The sequence below is a fragment of the Thunnus albacares genome, chromosome 24 (genome assembly GCF_914725855.1).
Source record: "Thunnus albacares chromosome 24, fThuAlb1.1, whole genome shotgun sequence".
NCBI classification, from domain to species: Eukaryota; Metazoa; Chordata; class Actinopteri; order Scombriformes; family Scombridae; genus Thunnus; species Thunnus albacares.
Window position 1 is genome coordinate 10048938 of NC_058129.1, and position 15715 is coordinate 10064652.

The window sequence follows — 15715 nt, forward strand, 5'->3', positions numbered from 1 at the left end:
ACACTGACAGCAGCTTTAACTTTCTGAAGAGCTGATGCACTTTCAGAGGTTTTCAAAAGGCACAAAGAGCAAACTTTCCACACAAATACTTTGAAAGATCTTTATCAGACTTTCATGTCCTGCCCACAACAGAATCAAAGAACAATGGTTAAACATCAAAGTGGAACAAATCAGAAACAAACTTTGTGCGCTCCATTCAGGACAGATGACTGTTGAACTGAAATAAGCAAATAATCAGTTTTCATACCCTGTTCCTATGTGAAACAAAATAATTACACAAAACAGTGTAAGTGACAGTGGTTGCATCCCACATATGATGACAGATTCACTTTTGCAGGTGGATTGTCAACATTTACATCAAAACTGCTGCATTTCAGGTCATTTCTCTGCCAGTCTGTTATTAGAAATAGTAAATATAAGAGCCATTCTTTAAAACTTAAGATGTGTAACACTGAGTTCAGACCTACTCGTCCTCTTTTTTTGTCACATTTACAAAAACATTTGTCGTCATATCAAAGAAAATAATAGCAAAACTATAATTACAATAATACTTAGATTTCAGTAAATATAAAGTTAGTAATAAATACTAATAGGAGGGTATTATTAAGTTGATTTATTGTCCATAAAGGCTTAAGTGTCTGAGTTTCACATAGAGCTCAGATGATGCAGGAACCTCCAAAAGCATCATGGGAAGGACACTGGGACAATAAATTATATATCTAAAAAAAAACACAGAATGTAACATTGGCTTCAGTTTGGATGGAGGTTCTAGTGTTATTGCCCTGCATGCCTTTATTTCCAAAAGGTGAACAACCTTCTCATGAGGTACTACTGCCTAGTGTCAGCATGTTTATACTTGGTCCCAATACGATTGCATCTCATTATAACAAGAGGGCATATATGAGCCAGTTTCTACCTCTAATCTGATGGAAGTTCCCCTCAGGCTGCAGCTTTCAGTATGTTTTTATCTGTGTATTTGTATCTAATTCCAGTATTTAACCCAAAAAAATCTTTTCAGTGTCGTTTGGGAAGATTTTCCTCAACAGCTGCAGTAGGGCGAGTTTGTACCGTTGACAGTAGAGTCCAAACAGTTTGGTATTTGGCATGTTCTCAGACTGTTGTTGCTGCAAATGTGGGCAACAACAAGGCAACAATTTCAGGTTTGTTTGTTTAATGGCCTTCATGTAACATCTTGTGAGTCACAATGGAAGGTCAGATGACTCAAATGTTCCTCAAAAAGAGTGTATATCTCTACACAAAGCCACAAAATGAAGCCCAAAAGCTGCCAAATGCCACACTTAGAGTATTTTTGGTCACAAACAAAGTTTTTTTTTTTGTGAGAACAAGTCAAATTCAATACTGTCAGCCTACTGTAACTCCTACAATATAACCTGCCACACCCTGTGTTAAAAAGAAACTCACCCAAAATCTATGCTTTGAGTATTATACACTCTAAACATAATAAACAAAAACATATAAATAAAAAGGTGACTGAAGCTGTGGTGAGCCTGAATTTAGTTAGTTAGAAGGGATTCCAACATTGAAAGATTTTCATGGTGGAAACAAAGCAACAAAACATCCACAAAAACTCCTCAAATCCCTCCTGCAGCACGATCCACTTCTCCTCCGTCCATACATATAATCAGTATGGATATGCATCATTTTGTCAGAATCTTGAAAAAGCTAAATACACAGCTGTGTGTCGTACTTCAACAAACCTGGTTTTCGGAGCAGAGTGGATTGTGCAGCGTGAGTGATTTCAGAATTACTTTCACCTTTAAAGCCTGCAGGGATCAAACTTTTTGGAAGATTTTGGTGGGATTACTTCAACTTGTTTTAATGCAGAAAACGCAATTTACAAGTGGGATTCAATATCCTAAAATACTGTCTAGAGGCAGCATCAAACCAAAAATACTGGCAGCATCTGAAGATATCACCTTCAGATCTGTTTTCAGTCAAACCTAACATAAATACTTGTTCCACAGTTCTTCAGATATTAACGAGCTCTGATCATCAGCTCTGGTAAAGGTGATGATGACAATAGTGATGATAATGTGGGTGTGTATTCACATGGGGTGACACACAGGTTATCTGTGTGTGGGCTTCACAGTTTGATAGTGTCCTTTGCGTCCATCTAATCATGATCTCTCCATCTTGTTTGTCTGCTGTTATCTCTGCTGCTCTGCAGAGTGGGGGCTGTCAAGACTGCTGTATGGGGACAGAGAGGAAGTTGCTGGTGCTGAGGCTTTCCCATCATCCCCTTCTTCCTTCTCTACCTCCATTTCCACATCTCTCCCTCCTTCTTTGTCTTCTCCCTCTGTTCTGAACACCCCCACTGATCCTCTCCCGTCATCGCTCGACTCCTCGGACGCAGACAGCCCCTCTTCCCCTTGGAGCTCCACCGTGCAGACGCCTCCCTCGCTGGGACTCGAGCTCTCCCGGTCGTCCTCCCCTGGGCCAGACTCTCTGGCATGGCTGTGATGCTTGACATTGTAGCGCTGGTTCTGGAAGAACTTGACGATGGTGTGTTTGGGCAGATCCAGCTGGGCTGACAGGGTGTGGATGGCTTCCTGGTCGGGGTAGAGCCCCACGTCGCCAATAAAGCTTTGCAGGATTCCCAGTGCCTCCAGGGAAATCCGTGTCCGCGAGCGGGCCTTCTTTGGTCCTCCGAGGCCAGGGCTCATCCCTCGTTGAGAACCGTCCTCTGAGCCTTGCAAGACCGGCAAGGGGATGGACTTTGGGTCCTCATGAATCGGGGATGGGGTTGTCAGAGGTGGCAGGGGTCTGTGGAGAGCCTGTTAAAAAATATAATAGATTTATATAAGACAAATAGATCTTTGTAACGATGTTACTTACTGCAAAGTAAGTAAAGTTCACTCTTAACCTTGGAAATGGATTGAAAAAACTAAAAAACTCAAGGCCTTCTTACTGTACTAGCTTTTTCAGGGCTTTTATCCTCATCTCATGGTCTTCATCAGTGGATGGAGTTTAGTCAGTTAGTGTTAAGGTTACATATGAACACCTGTTCGTATTCAAGGCCATATTCAAGTTAAGATGACAAATGAGTCATTTCTATGCATCCATCTGCTGATGAAGACTGTAAGATGCAATTGAAAGAGTTTAGATTTTTTTAATGAATAAACTTGGTCAGTGTCATAAATTATAATACCTCAGAATGATGTGAAGCACTGTATTTCTGATAAAATGTTTCCTTCCTGCTTCCTGTCTCCCTGTGCCCTGCTGTCTTTGCTACAGTAAAGATGCTGACTATGTTGGACTTGGTTTTTACTCACATATTCCCACAGCACCTCTGTTATGTACACAGTTTAAAACATACTGGTGAGGTTGGTAGAAGCCTTCCGTCTTCTTGGTAACGGTCTTGTTTGTTGGATATTTTTACTTTTTGTTTCAAACAGAATGTGGCTTAGCTGGCTTGTCGCAAAACAAACTAAATGATCAGTTGGGGCCGCCATGGGGACCTCAAATGAGCATAAAAAATGGAATCACATTTTCCACTACTTTGAATTTTGCACATCTGTGCACAACAAACAACACATTCCACCTCTGTAACATTTTTCTTTGTAATTCATTCTTCAACCATTATTACTGTTGGATATTTTATTATATATATATATATATATATTTTTTTTTCTTGTTGCACTTATTAAAATTTTAAGTGATTTTCCCCTTTTCTGTTTTTAATTAGTTGATTGCTGTTCTGAACATCTGCACATAGAAGAGATAATTTTATAACTGACAATGATGATGATGATGAACCACATGATAAAAGAAGGATAAATTAAATCAACTACAGTTTTATATGATCTTTCAAACATGGCCGAAGGGAAGAAACAGATTAAAAATCACTGTTAAACATACCAGAATGCCTCATCTGCAGGAAAAAGCTTTCAGATCCTGCAATAAAGTGCAATGCACCATTGTTGCGATACTAAATACTTTTTTGTCTTTGAATAATGACAAATTACTTCAATTTTACTTTTAAACAAAACTACATACATTTAAACATTTAGCATCCTGTCATTGTGTATTTTAAGTTCAATATTATCTGCAAATCTGCACAACAACATAGCAAAACAGCTGTTTTTTTTTGATTGAGGGAAGGCACATATTTCACTTAGAATTGATGATAGTTTATGTTTTAATATAAATGCTATTTAAATGTTCTCTGTAGAGTGTTGTATACTGACCCTGTTGAAGGCCACAAGCTGAAATGTGCTGGTCTGATAATAAAGTTGCTCTTTATAGAGTGTTGTATATAGTGTTGCTGGATTTGTGACCCCCTCCTGATAGTTCATGTTTGTCACATATTTTACATCTATGCTTTTTGCAGAGAAGGTTGTACGTGTATGTGTGCTGTGTGGGTGGGCATCTGGGGTGCAACATGAAAAAAAAAAAAAAAAAATCACTGTGGTTTAAAAAGAACCACAAGTGCAGACACTTCATTTCTCAAGATTCAATAAATCAAGTGTTTGTAGAGATTCAACAGTTTTATCCAGCATTTCTGTCACGGTCTATGTAATCATTCTGTGTAATTACAATATAGACATCAAACTCTCATCACCGCAGTAATAAGTGAACCACTCAGCTCCTTTGTCAGTGTCCCTCTGCAGAATCATTAAGGGAAATGTAGTACAAGCGGAAGTGTGATTGACCAGCCTCCATCACCACCATGCAAGCTCAACTCCCAAATTCATCACACAAACAACCATACTACTAGAGCTTATTAACAGGGCGGGTCGGCCAGCACACCCAAACACAGGAATCCAACGCCATAAATCTGTGCTCCATCAAAATTAAAGGACCTAAATAAAGATAATGGCAATTCCTTTTTCTCTGCTTCAATAATTACAGGGTATGTTCTGAATAATATTGAGGTTAGGCCAGACTGCCGAGCATTTTGGTTTCAGGGTGAGGGTGGGATGGAGGAGTGTTTAGCAGGAAATGTGTGGGCTGGTCATTTACCACTTCTATTTTCAATGACTTATGGGACACAAACATGACAAAGACGAAGGCTGCTGAGAGGAGCAGGTGGTGGGATCAGACAGACTGAGGGAAACAGAGGAAACTTTTTTTTTTTTTCTGTACACCAAAGAATCACACGCTGCTTTTCGCATTCTCTCACTTGTAAAAACACTTTGATTTTGTGTTTTTTTTGCTTGCACATGGCTGCGCTGTGGTTGAGAGTGGTTGTGTATTTTTACTGTAGAAGGACAAAAAAAAAAACAAGCTTTCTGGTGTATTCTACAAGAGCACTAAACTCCGCGTACTGGCTAAAATGTTTGTACCTGCTGGTCTGGGATATGAAGGATGGTTTGGAGCCTGTCGTTGTGCTGCTGCCTTGACTCATCTTCGTAAACCTGGTCTCGGTCGGTCTGCGGTAACGCCAGGAACCTCCGGATGGTGCACAGGTTCTCCCACAGCGTGCGGTTCTCAGGGCTCGGGCTTTCTTTCCACCTGAGCAGCTCGCACAGCCAACCCTGAGAGAGAGAGAGAGAGAGAGAGAGAGAGAGAGAGAGAGAGAGAGAGAGACGGTTCATTCCTGTTGATGTTCCTGAAACTGAAGGATTTCGCGGCAAGAAACATCAGCAAGTACTGAAAAAGAGACTTGGTCAGCAGCGAAAGGTAGTAAACGTTCTCCTGATGAACACCCAATACTACTGAACTTGACATATTTGAGAAAATGTTAGCTGCAAGATGAGAAAAAAGTTTTTCTTTTATTTAACTGGCAATGACACCAAGTTATTTGAAATTCTACACTAAAACACAATGTTTATTTAGTCCTATAATAGAGCAGAACAGAATATAAAAGTTGTTTCCTGAAAGGAGAAAACAAAAGAAAAAAGCAGAAGGAAGAAGTCTGAGGGGAGCAGTGTGTGTGTGTGTGTGTGTGTGTGTGGGTGTGTGTGTGTATGTGTGTGTGTGTGAAGATTGGATTATCTCTGCTAGGCTGACCCAGGATCTGCCACCAGCTGTTGTTTATGCGCAGCCTTCAGCCTGGAAATTAATGGTAATAATGTGATCATCCCTCCATCATCTTGTCTATCTTTCCCTCCGTCTTGCATCCTTCTGTTCCTCCGCTCATCCCTCACACAGTTTCCTGCTTTATCATTTCGGATTTCTGCGTCTCTCTGTTTCTCTCACACATTTTAAACTCTCTCCGTCTATATTTGGTAATAAATTAGTTGCATGAAGTTAGTTAAACATTTTAAGGCATTTTAACTTGTTTTGAAATCATCTTCTTCCTCTCTCTCTCTCTCTCCCTCCAGTACACTCTGTGCTTTGATCTCGCCCTCCATCGCCCGCATTGTTTATCCGAGGATGGAGACATGATGGTATGCCACAGCGGGTAATCAGATACCCTACATGCCCACACACACAGTCACACACCTCCCTGTTACACACTCATCAGCTCCTTCAAACATCATCAATCTCGCCTAGGAACTGAACTGTGTGTACAAGTATTTATCACAAGAGCTTCATGTGCGCAAACTTATCTTTTAAAAACATTGTTAAGCATGTCAGCGAGACCATAAACAGCAGCGGAATGTTCAGCTCTTAAGGTGATGAAGGAGTTGGTTAAAAAATAGAAATTTGGGGAGAAAAACGGACATTTTTGTGCACAGTGGACATTTCTTTTAGATGATCATTTCAATGAGAACACAGGTCAGACTGTAGTTGACCACCTTTTATTTAACCTTTTGCTATACATCTCTATATTCATGGTACACACTACATGTCTTTTGCACAATTTGAGATCTGAGGTAATCATATTTTTTTTAAAAACCAACACAGAATCTGGCTTTGTGCCTGTCAAAATGGATCATCTAGTTTGACTGCTAGACAGATCATGACCTCGTCCTGAACCGTCCTGGAAGCTACGACAGTTTAGATGATCAGTCGAAAAACAAGATGTGCTTAAATTCGGAGCACCTTGGAGATAAGCCTGAGACAGGAGATGATATGAGTATGTGATGAGAGTGCAACAGGAAACCAGGGAGGCAGCAGACACACACAAGGGTGCAGCGACTTTTTGTGTGTTCTTGTTGAGTATCGTGATCAGTCATTCAATTTTTTTGTGCAGTCCCACATCAACATCAACTAAAAAACATTAAGTCCTGTTGTTTGCTTTAGCTCCTGTCTTGTACATTCATTCAACAAACAGCATATTTGTATGCGTTAGCTCCTATCTTAAAGCAAGTTTAGGCTTGTGTGTTTTTTGCAGCCCACCCACATAGCAACGTGTACTTTTCGTTTTCACAACAGTGAGCTGAGAGGACATTTTCGGATTTGAGAGTGTAGTTACAGTAAGGTGCTGTAACAAAAAAAAAGCAGTGCATCTTTAAGCTGTTAGAAATAGTGGTTTCTTTTCTGACCTGACTTTTATTGGCAGCCACTTTGGCAAACAGAGCTTGGGACACCTTTGCCCTCTTCATCTCCTGCTGGATCTCCTCATAGATCCCTGACGTGATGTTCACCAGGGAGTCCAGCTTCAACGGCAGCTCTGCACCAGACACGCTGCACTTAGTCTGCACAGAGGGGCACATAAAAACTGAGATGAAACTCAGTGGAGGCTTTCCTGGTAACGTTACACTTTGATGAAAAATAGCACTTTCAACAGTTTCAACAATTTCCCTTTTGTCAGATTTGCAGTTAATATAAGTTTGGTGACCTGCAGCATTATTACAAAAATAAAGAGTGGAACATTATACCTGTGTGTGTCTCTGTGTGTTGGTGTTGGGGATGATGTTGGTGGTGTGATTGTGGTTGGTGTTAGTGGTCCTCTCTCTCTCCTCCTGGTAGATACGGTCTCGCTCACCCTCCGGCAGGTTGAGGAAGTTCTGCATGGCCTTCAGGTTGACCAGCAGCGACTGTGACGCCGAGCGAGGATCCTCTTCCTTACGAAGGATCTCTGACAGCAAACCCTGCAGCCACACACACACACACAGAGTTACTAACATATAGGAAAATATTATCATATTATGTGGGATAGTTTTTGATCCACATTAAGATCATATTTCAGTTTACCTGTGTGCGATTAAAAGCCACGCGGGCAAACACAGCCTGGGAAACGCTGGCTCTCTTCAGCTCGTTCCTGACTTGCTGGTAAATGTCAGAGGAGACTTCGGCCCCTGAGCAGTTGAGACCAGGCTCATTAGTAGCCCCGGGGCCCTTGCAGGTCCGTGCGATGGGCGGATGGTTGAGGAACTGCTGGTTGACCCCCTGTGGGTGCTGGTGGGCAAGCAGGCGGCTGACGGCCAGCTGCTGGTTGATGAGGTGGGCCATGGCGAGCTGCTGGCGCACGAGCTGCGGGGAGAGCTGGGGGGACAGGAGCCCGCTGTGGCCCAGGAGCGGTGGAGCCTGGGGACGCAGTGGAGGACTGGGGTGGTGCTGGCCGGTGGGGTGAGGCAGACAGTGAGGCTGGGTGGAAGTCGGGGTGTCCCCGAGGCTACTCTTGATGGGAAGAGCTCCAGGGCCGCCCAGGCTGCCCAAATGGGTGGGAGAGGGTAAGAGAGAGGGAAGACGCTGGCTGAGGATGCTCAGGTCCAAATCCCTCTCCACTGTGTCAACAAACACACACACATACACACACACAGGTTTGTGTTATTATACTGTACATCTGAAGAGCTTTTTGAGCCTTTAACCTTTTAACCTGCTGTACCTACCAGTTGAGCTTTACATCTTCTTAAAGTCATGTACTGTGCCATTTAAACCCACAGAACTTTTTATTTATAGTTGAGTTCCCAAGGTTTCTGAACTTTTGTGAAATGTGATGTGCAAGACATCCAGAATATTTCCATTTAATGTCAGGGCTCAGCTTGGGTTTGTTTCATTTAACATCGTACAGCTTCAAGAGTGGAAGAATAAAAGCTTTGTAGTCGGGCTCTCAACTCTGAAAGCAGCCTAATGTCCCTGCAGATTTCACATCTAAAACAGTTGACAGGTCTTAGAAAGTTGATAGTGAGCTGAACACACAGCAATTACTAACTGGTGTGCAACTACTACAAAAGCTTTGCCTTTCCCAGTCCATCTCTGTTGGAGTGAGATGCCCCAGAAGCTGCAGACTATAAATGCATAACAGTTCAGTTCAAGTTTTAAATAAATCTGATTTTATGGGGGAAAAAAAGTACATTTGTCAACTTTACTTCATTGTCACACAGTGAACTTACAACATCCAACTACTAGCCCATGCTATTAGCCTTCACTTTAGTTTTCCAAAAGCAAACATCTAACACATTTGTTAGTGGAAAAGCGATCAATTCCCCATCATTTGGTCACTGAGGGCTAATAGCTGACCCTCAAACATTACTACATTTTATCACATTTTATGAGTACATTGTATCACTGGAATATAAAGAATATTTCTGCATTCTGTACCTTTTATATCAGATTTGTCCTGCGCTGACCACATCTTCTCGATGTATTCACCTGAGGGGAAAATATCACAGCTGTAAACATATTTAGTTATCTCTACACTGATCACTGATACATTCAAAACTCCCACTTGGACACACACCTACAAACATTTACGCATGCTGCTTCAGCATAAATGATCTAAATGAGGTAATTTTTGGTGGTGATTAATGAGCCTAAAACAGACTTAAGTTGTAATTTCAGCTCTCCTTCAGTCAAGTCTTCCTTTCAGAACAACAGGTAGGTCCAGTGGTGCGAGGGATGATCTCACAATGACAAAGTCGCACTATTTGCACTCAGATAAGATTATCAAATAACTGAGGACTGTTCCTCTTTCTGAACTCTTTCTGTTCTCCTGGATTTTAACAGTCTTCCTCACAAAGCTGCTTCTTATTATGCCTCTACTGGGCTGCTTTGGGAGTCACATTTTAGGTTATTAGGGGAATAAAAGTTGAAGTGAGGTTTGGCAGGGCATTAGATTTTTACCTTCTGTGTATGTGTGTGTGTGTGTAGAATAAGTGTAAGAGGAGCTCTTATTTCTGGGTTTTGGTGGTGTGTGTGTGTGTGTGTGTCGGGGGGCTGCTGCTGTTTTCCATTAGGAGTTAAGAGCATTTAGTTTTGTCATGTGTATTAAGGGTGACATTAATGTGAACCATGTGTGACAGTTCCTTCCTACTGAGAGCTGTCACTGGCAGACGTCTCATGCAGCAGATTAGACACATGCAGGCCGACACGTGGGCTCGTGCACATGCGGGGGGTGGACAGAAGAATGGAAAAAACTTAATTAAAGAAGGATCACATCTGAAGAAACTAAAAAAAAAAAAAAAAAAAAAAAATCACAAAAACAATGGCGGCCAGGCAGGTGAGCCATATTAAGTGGAGTTGTGATTAGCAGTGAGTGTCAGTGTTTAAAGAGCTCTGACAGTCTCCACCTTTATGAGTTTTCAAAGCAATGTGAGGCAAATAAAGTGTAAACAGCTGAGCGGTTGATGGTTCAAGTGTAGGAGAGTTGGTCGCAAAAGCTGTAAAAGTTTTTTAACAAGGCAGGAGAATTTAACAAGGAAACGCATGCCACCAAACTGCATCAGTGGCAGTGAAGTGAAGCTCACACATGGACTGACACTTAACTGAACATCGTAAACCTACAGACTGGAAAAAAAAAAAAAAATAACCACAGAGGTGAAGCAACACCTGTGACAAACTGCATGCACATATGAAAGCAGATTACTGTGAAAAATCAGGATAATGTGTTTACATGCATCACAATAGTCTGATTACAAGAGTTTTTCACCTCTGTGTGCATTGTGCTTTCTAATTCTGTTCATATTTTTCATTTATCTGTAGTTATATTTGGACAGTTTTGGGTTTAAATGCTGAGATTTTGAGATATCTGTCTGATATTTCTGTCTCCAACCAAATACAGTGAAAGTGGGACGTCACGGTTAATCCAAAGTTTTCATGGGGGACTATTTCTTCAGAAGGAAGTTTTACAAATGCAAGGAGAAGCAGAAAACTTTGAGACAGACTTCTCAAAATATGGACAAATAAAACAAAAACTATCAGCATGGCTAGACACCACTAGAGGTAAGTCAGAACATATGTTTTGTGTTAACTCGGTGAAGTAAATTTGGATTTATTTAGATACAACAATGCAGATACAGATATTTTTTTTTACATTCAGTCTGTAGACATTCCTTTCTTGCTGCTGGATATTTCACATAAAAACTGATTTACTGACTTTTATAGTGTGTGGACTTTTATAGTATGTGGACATTTCTGAGGGGTATCGTCTTTACCTTTTTGATACTTCTCCTGCACACACCTGAGACTTGTTGTATCCACAGGTTTTTTTTCTTCTTTTTTACCAGTATTTTTCTTTTTGAATAAATCTTGCTAGCCGCACTAGTCTCATTTCTTTATCATTACTAAATTAATCAGACTTATCCACTGCAGGACATTTTAATGTGTCATTGCAGGAAAATCACAGGTGTAACTAATAACATTAACGATGGCTCTGCTCCATCAATTACTGCAATGCAATTCAGTAGTTATTAATGTTATTAGTTACATCTGTGTTTGACAAGTCAAATGGTCAATGTAAAAGAAAGGTCAATGCAACTTAGTTTCACTGCACACCCAACAAAGAGTGCCCCATTTTTAGTTTGGGAACCACTGCTTTAACATCTTCAAATGCATCCTCTTTGCATGCTGTTGTCTCTATAGCAGCCAACAAATATACTTGACAGCTGAGCAGCTTCACTTTAGCACTCTAGGGAGAAATTGGAGAGTCAGGGTAGTTTTTTCTGGCCACAAATTGAAAAAACATTACAGATTCCCTTTGTGCCTTAAGAGCGTCTGCTTCATTCGAGGAAAAATCTATAAGTTCAGAAATATAAACAGAGCTTATGTGAGGTGTAAGAGTTACCTTTGATGCGCTTGTACCTCTTGTACCAGCGTCCAAACTCCTGGCATTTAGAGGTGGAAACGTTGGCATAGTAGGAACTGTTGACTATTGCTGAGATCATACTCTGACAGAGAGAAACAGACAGAGGGCGCGTTTTAGAAATATCACATTTGAGAGGTAGAATTACGTAATTACCTGGAAACACGTCATCATGATATTGTACCTAATTGATTCTTTGGAAGAGGATTAGGACCACATCCTCGAAAAAGAGCTCTGACTTTGATCCAGAATTTAATGAATTAGAAATCTGAAGAGTTCTGACTTTTCTGTACACTAAAAACTCCTCCTGTGTAGTCTTGGGAGTGGCAGTGCCTTGAGACTGGTGAAATTGGGAAATCTCAGCAGCTGACCAAATCATCACTGATTTATTAAAAAAACTCTTCACTCCCACTCCCTTTCCCATCATGCACTGTGGTCACTTCTACAGAGCAGAAGATGCACAAAGGCAGCCCTGAATGAGCGGCGAAAGCTCGACATGGGAAACACTACAGATTAAAACTCACATGAGTCAGGCTGCAAACACACACCACCCACACACTTCCCCTAATCACTAATTACATCATGACTAAGTCGTGTGTATAAATCACAAGTCGAAATGACACACTCGCAGTGTGTCTAATGACTGCAGGGTGTGTGTGAGCAGGATAATTGAGGTGTGCGTGTTTGCATCCTTTCCCATGGGACGGTATCGATATTTGTGTGTGTGTGTGTGTGTGTGTGTGTGTGTGCGAGGGAGCGAGAAAGAGAAAAAAAGAGATTACACAGTGCGCTAAGTGTGTGGTGAACTGATGATGAAACCACATGTGTTTAGAGAAAATACTTTAGCAGCATCTCAGCTATCGGTGTGTGCGTGTGTTTATGTGTGTGTATGCGTGACAAACTGAATCAAACCAAGTTAAATATTTAGATGCAGAAAATGAAGTAAATCTAATCTCCCTTTAATTGCTTCTTGCACAAATATTGTAATGTAAAAGGTCCTCTATCATTTCTAATCTGTCAGTCAGGATACTGGAATCTATTGTAAATAAAGTAAAATTATGAATGAAGACTCAAAGTTTATGTTTAATTAACAATCAAACAACTTACTTGGATGATTTGATGTTTTTTTTTGTCAAATAACATGAATGAAAATGTCAAAAATTGTTATTTCACCTCTCTCGGTTCGTCCCAGACATTCTGAGTGAATACAACAGGTGTTTGAATCGGAGACATTATGTAGCTGCCGTAGTGCCGTTGAGCACTCACCTGGGAGAGAGGACACTCCTTGGCCAGAGCGCTCTGGTTGGTCTCTCTGAGCAGCTCTTTGAGGGCGTTCCTCACCGTGGCGTGGGTCCACTGCTCTGACGGCAGCTCCTCCAGCCGCGCAAAGCTGCACATGTGAAAGGCTTCGTTATAATACGCAGAATCAAACTCTTATTCGCTTACAGTACAGAGCAGTTTTATACGAGCTGCAGCTGATCCTGATGAAGCCTTCCTCACACCGCAGCCAGCCTTCCTCATTCCATTCTCATCCACCAATCAAAATCCCCATTCCTAAGTCATCTCAGCTCTCCTGCTGTGCTGTTTGATTGGCATTTACTCAGAATTGATACAATTACACTGCTTGTCTATGAGAAAACCTTAAAGTCTGTTGGTTATTGTGACCCTGACAAGAAAAAAACCATATTGGTTTGGTTTCTTAAGGATGGAAATCTAAATTAAGCATCACTCCAAACAGGTTAATATTGCTCAAAACCCCATATAATTTGAACTTTATAAACAGTACACACACACACACACACACACACACCTGTGCAGTAGGATCCGCAGCGTAACCATGTGGTAAACATCCAGCAGCATGTCAGCCACTGTTGCCTCTGGAGCGTCTGTTAGGCAGTGGATGGGCATCGGCTTCCACCGTCCCACTTTAATGATGCCTGGAGAGAACACACACACACACACACACACACACACACACACACACACACACACACACATACAATGCATGCTGCTCAATGGCTGTTTGAAAGTCTAGAATTGAAATGAGTTTTCACGTTGTTGTGTTTTCTTATCGCTGATGTAAACCTGCTTGTGTCGTGTGACCCATCTGTGAAGCTCTTGCAGCATCATATGGGTTCAACATTCCCCTGGCCTTCCTTAAACCGTGACTGGAAGTGCAAATCTAAACAGGGCTAATCGCGTTAGGATCTGCTAAATCAAACGCAGACTCTGCCTGGCCTTGGCTTGCCAGCCTCAATCGTGTGTGTGTGTGTGTGTGTGCGTGTGTGTGTGTGTGTCTTCATCGCATGAGGATGGTGGTGATAGGGGCAAAAGAACAAAGGCTGTTCTCTTTGGACTCTACAGTTGATTAATTAGAGGAGAAATGTAAAATCAGCCTCAACATTAAAGACTGAAGCAGGCTGTGAATGAGAGCGGCGTTTTGATGTTGATGTGCTGAATAAACACTGTGAGGTCATTGTTCTCTTGTCTGACTCCATTTCTTCTCATAACTGGCAGATATTGTGCATCCTGCAGCTGTCTTTTCTTTTGAAATAATTGTTAATACTTTGACATATCATCCCCTGGTTAGTGATTTATGAATTTACAAACATACTTAAAACTTTTCCTTTGAAATTACTATTGTCAGCACTGATGGATATTTTATGAGTAAACAGGGAAACATTAAAAAAACTAAATATATACTTGATCAAATCTCTTTCTAAGAACCTAATTTACTCTTTTTTGTCATATTTATCTGGTCAAACATATCAGTAGAGTCTTGCTTCCTTTTTCAGTTGTTACTGTCTGTATATATTAAAGCCTCTAAGAAGGTGGCCTCACATAAATATATGGATGTTGCACCAAAGCTTAAAATAAAAATTATGATGTGATAAATTTAACTTACTCTGCATAAATAAATAAAACCACTTAGTACTGGGTTTCGGAGGTGCCTGACCCCTGTTTTCTAGCAACCCAATTAGGAAAAGTTGCAAAATGTTCATTCTGAATATCTCAAACATAAAGGGGAGGATGATGTACAGTATTGTAATGTGAGCTGTTCAGCCAATCACATCACTATGACAGAATACAGTAGGAGGCTTTCTTAAAAAAAAAAACAACAACATTGCATTGTTGTTGAGTTGTTCAGGGGCACCTGGTTGGTACAAGTAGCCACTTCATATGAGAAGATGCTTCATAAATTAAGGATTGAAATGTACCGGTTGCCTGAAAACTGCTTGTGTTAAGTCTACAAACTACTTGTGAGTTACAGTGGCCTTACGGCACATTTCAGTATTTCATCTACTTTTCTATTATATCCACTCATAGCAACTAAAGCATGATTAAAGTTTTTATGTTTGGACAAATCAAAACACTTGGTTAATGCAAGGGAAAGTCAACGCTGACTTGAAGCATTTCGATTTCAATATTTAACAAAAATCATGCCTTTTCGCTAACCTTTCCTAATCAAAGGGCTTTAGTAGCCTAAACCGCTGGTCTCTGATGTCCTGCACTTTGTACGTCCACCATCCACCCAGACCAACTCCCTACAACCTCTGTGTCATACTTGACTTTTTTAAAAAATGTTTCCAGTGAACATAATCCACGTAGCAATTATGTTTCAAAATGTATTGGCCAAAACAAATTAGTAGCATATAAACATAATTTCTAGGAGACAGGGATGTCTGTAAACTAGTTTCAAAACATCCACAGTGAGCTGGAGGGCATTTGGAAATGCTGTAAAACTCAAAAAAATGTTTAAAATAAGTTAGCTGAGATAAATTGTCCAAAGTGTGGTATGTTTTTTAACATAACGAACGGGTTTATGGAATTGTGGTTCCT

At 40.9% G+C, this 15715-nt stretch overlaps 1 protein-coding gene across 5 annotated transcripts in view; it reads right to left on the reverse strand.

Moving 5' to 3' along the window:
• Nucleotides 1–86: 86 nt before the first annotated feature.
• Nucleotides 87–15715, reverse strand: part of LOC122976330 (DNA-binding protein SATB2-like) — a 33082-nt gene continuing 17453 nt past the window's right edge. For all 5 annotated transcript variants that reach the window (XM_044344746.1, XM_044344745.1, XM_044344748.1 and 2 more), the window contains 9 exons: nt 13686–13812; nt 13142–13265; nt 11858–11960; nt 9397–9447; nt 8047–8579; nt 7731–7943; nt 7395–7547; nt 5307–5498; nt 87–2795 (listed from right to left, as the gene is read on the reverse strand). In XM_044344746.1, coding sequence (XP_044200681.1) covers nt 2169–2795; nt 5307–5498; nt 7395–7547; nt 7731–7943; nt 8047–8579; nt 9397–9447; nt 11858–11960; nt 13142–13265; nt 13686–13812 — 2123 coding nt within the window. In that variant the 3' untranslated portion in view covers nt 87–2168. The remainder of the gene's footprint in view (nt 2796–5306; nt 5499–7394; nt 7548–7730; nt 7944–8046; nt 8580–9396; nt 9448–11857; nt 11961–13141; nt 13266–13685; nt 13813–15715) is intronic.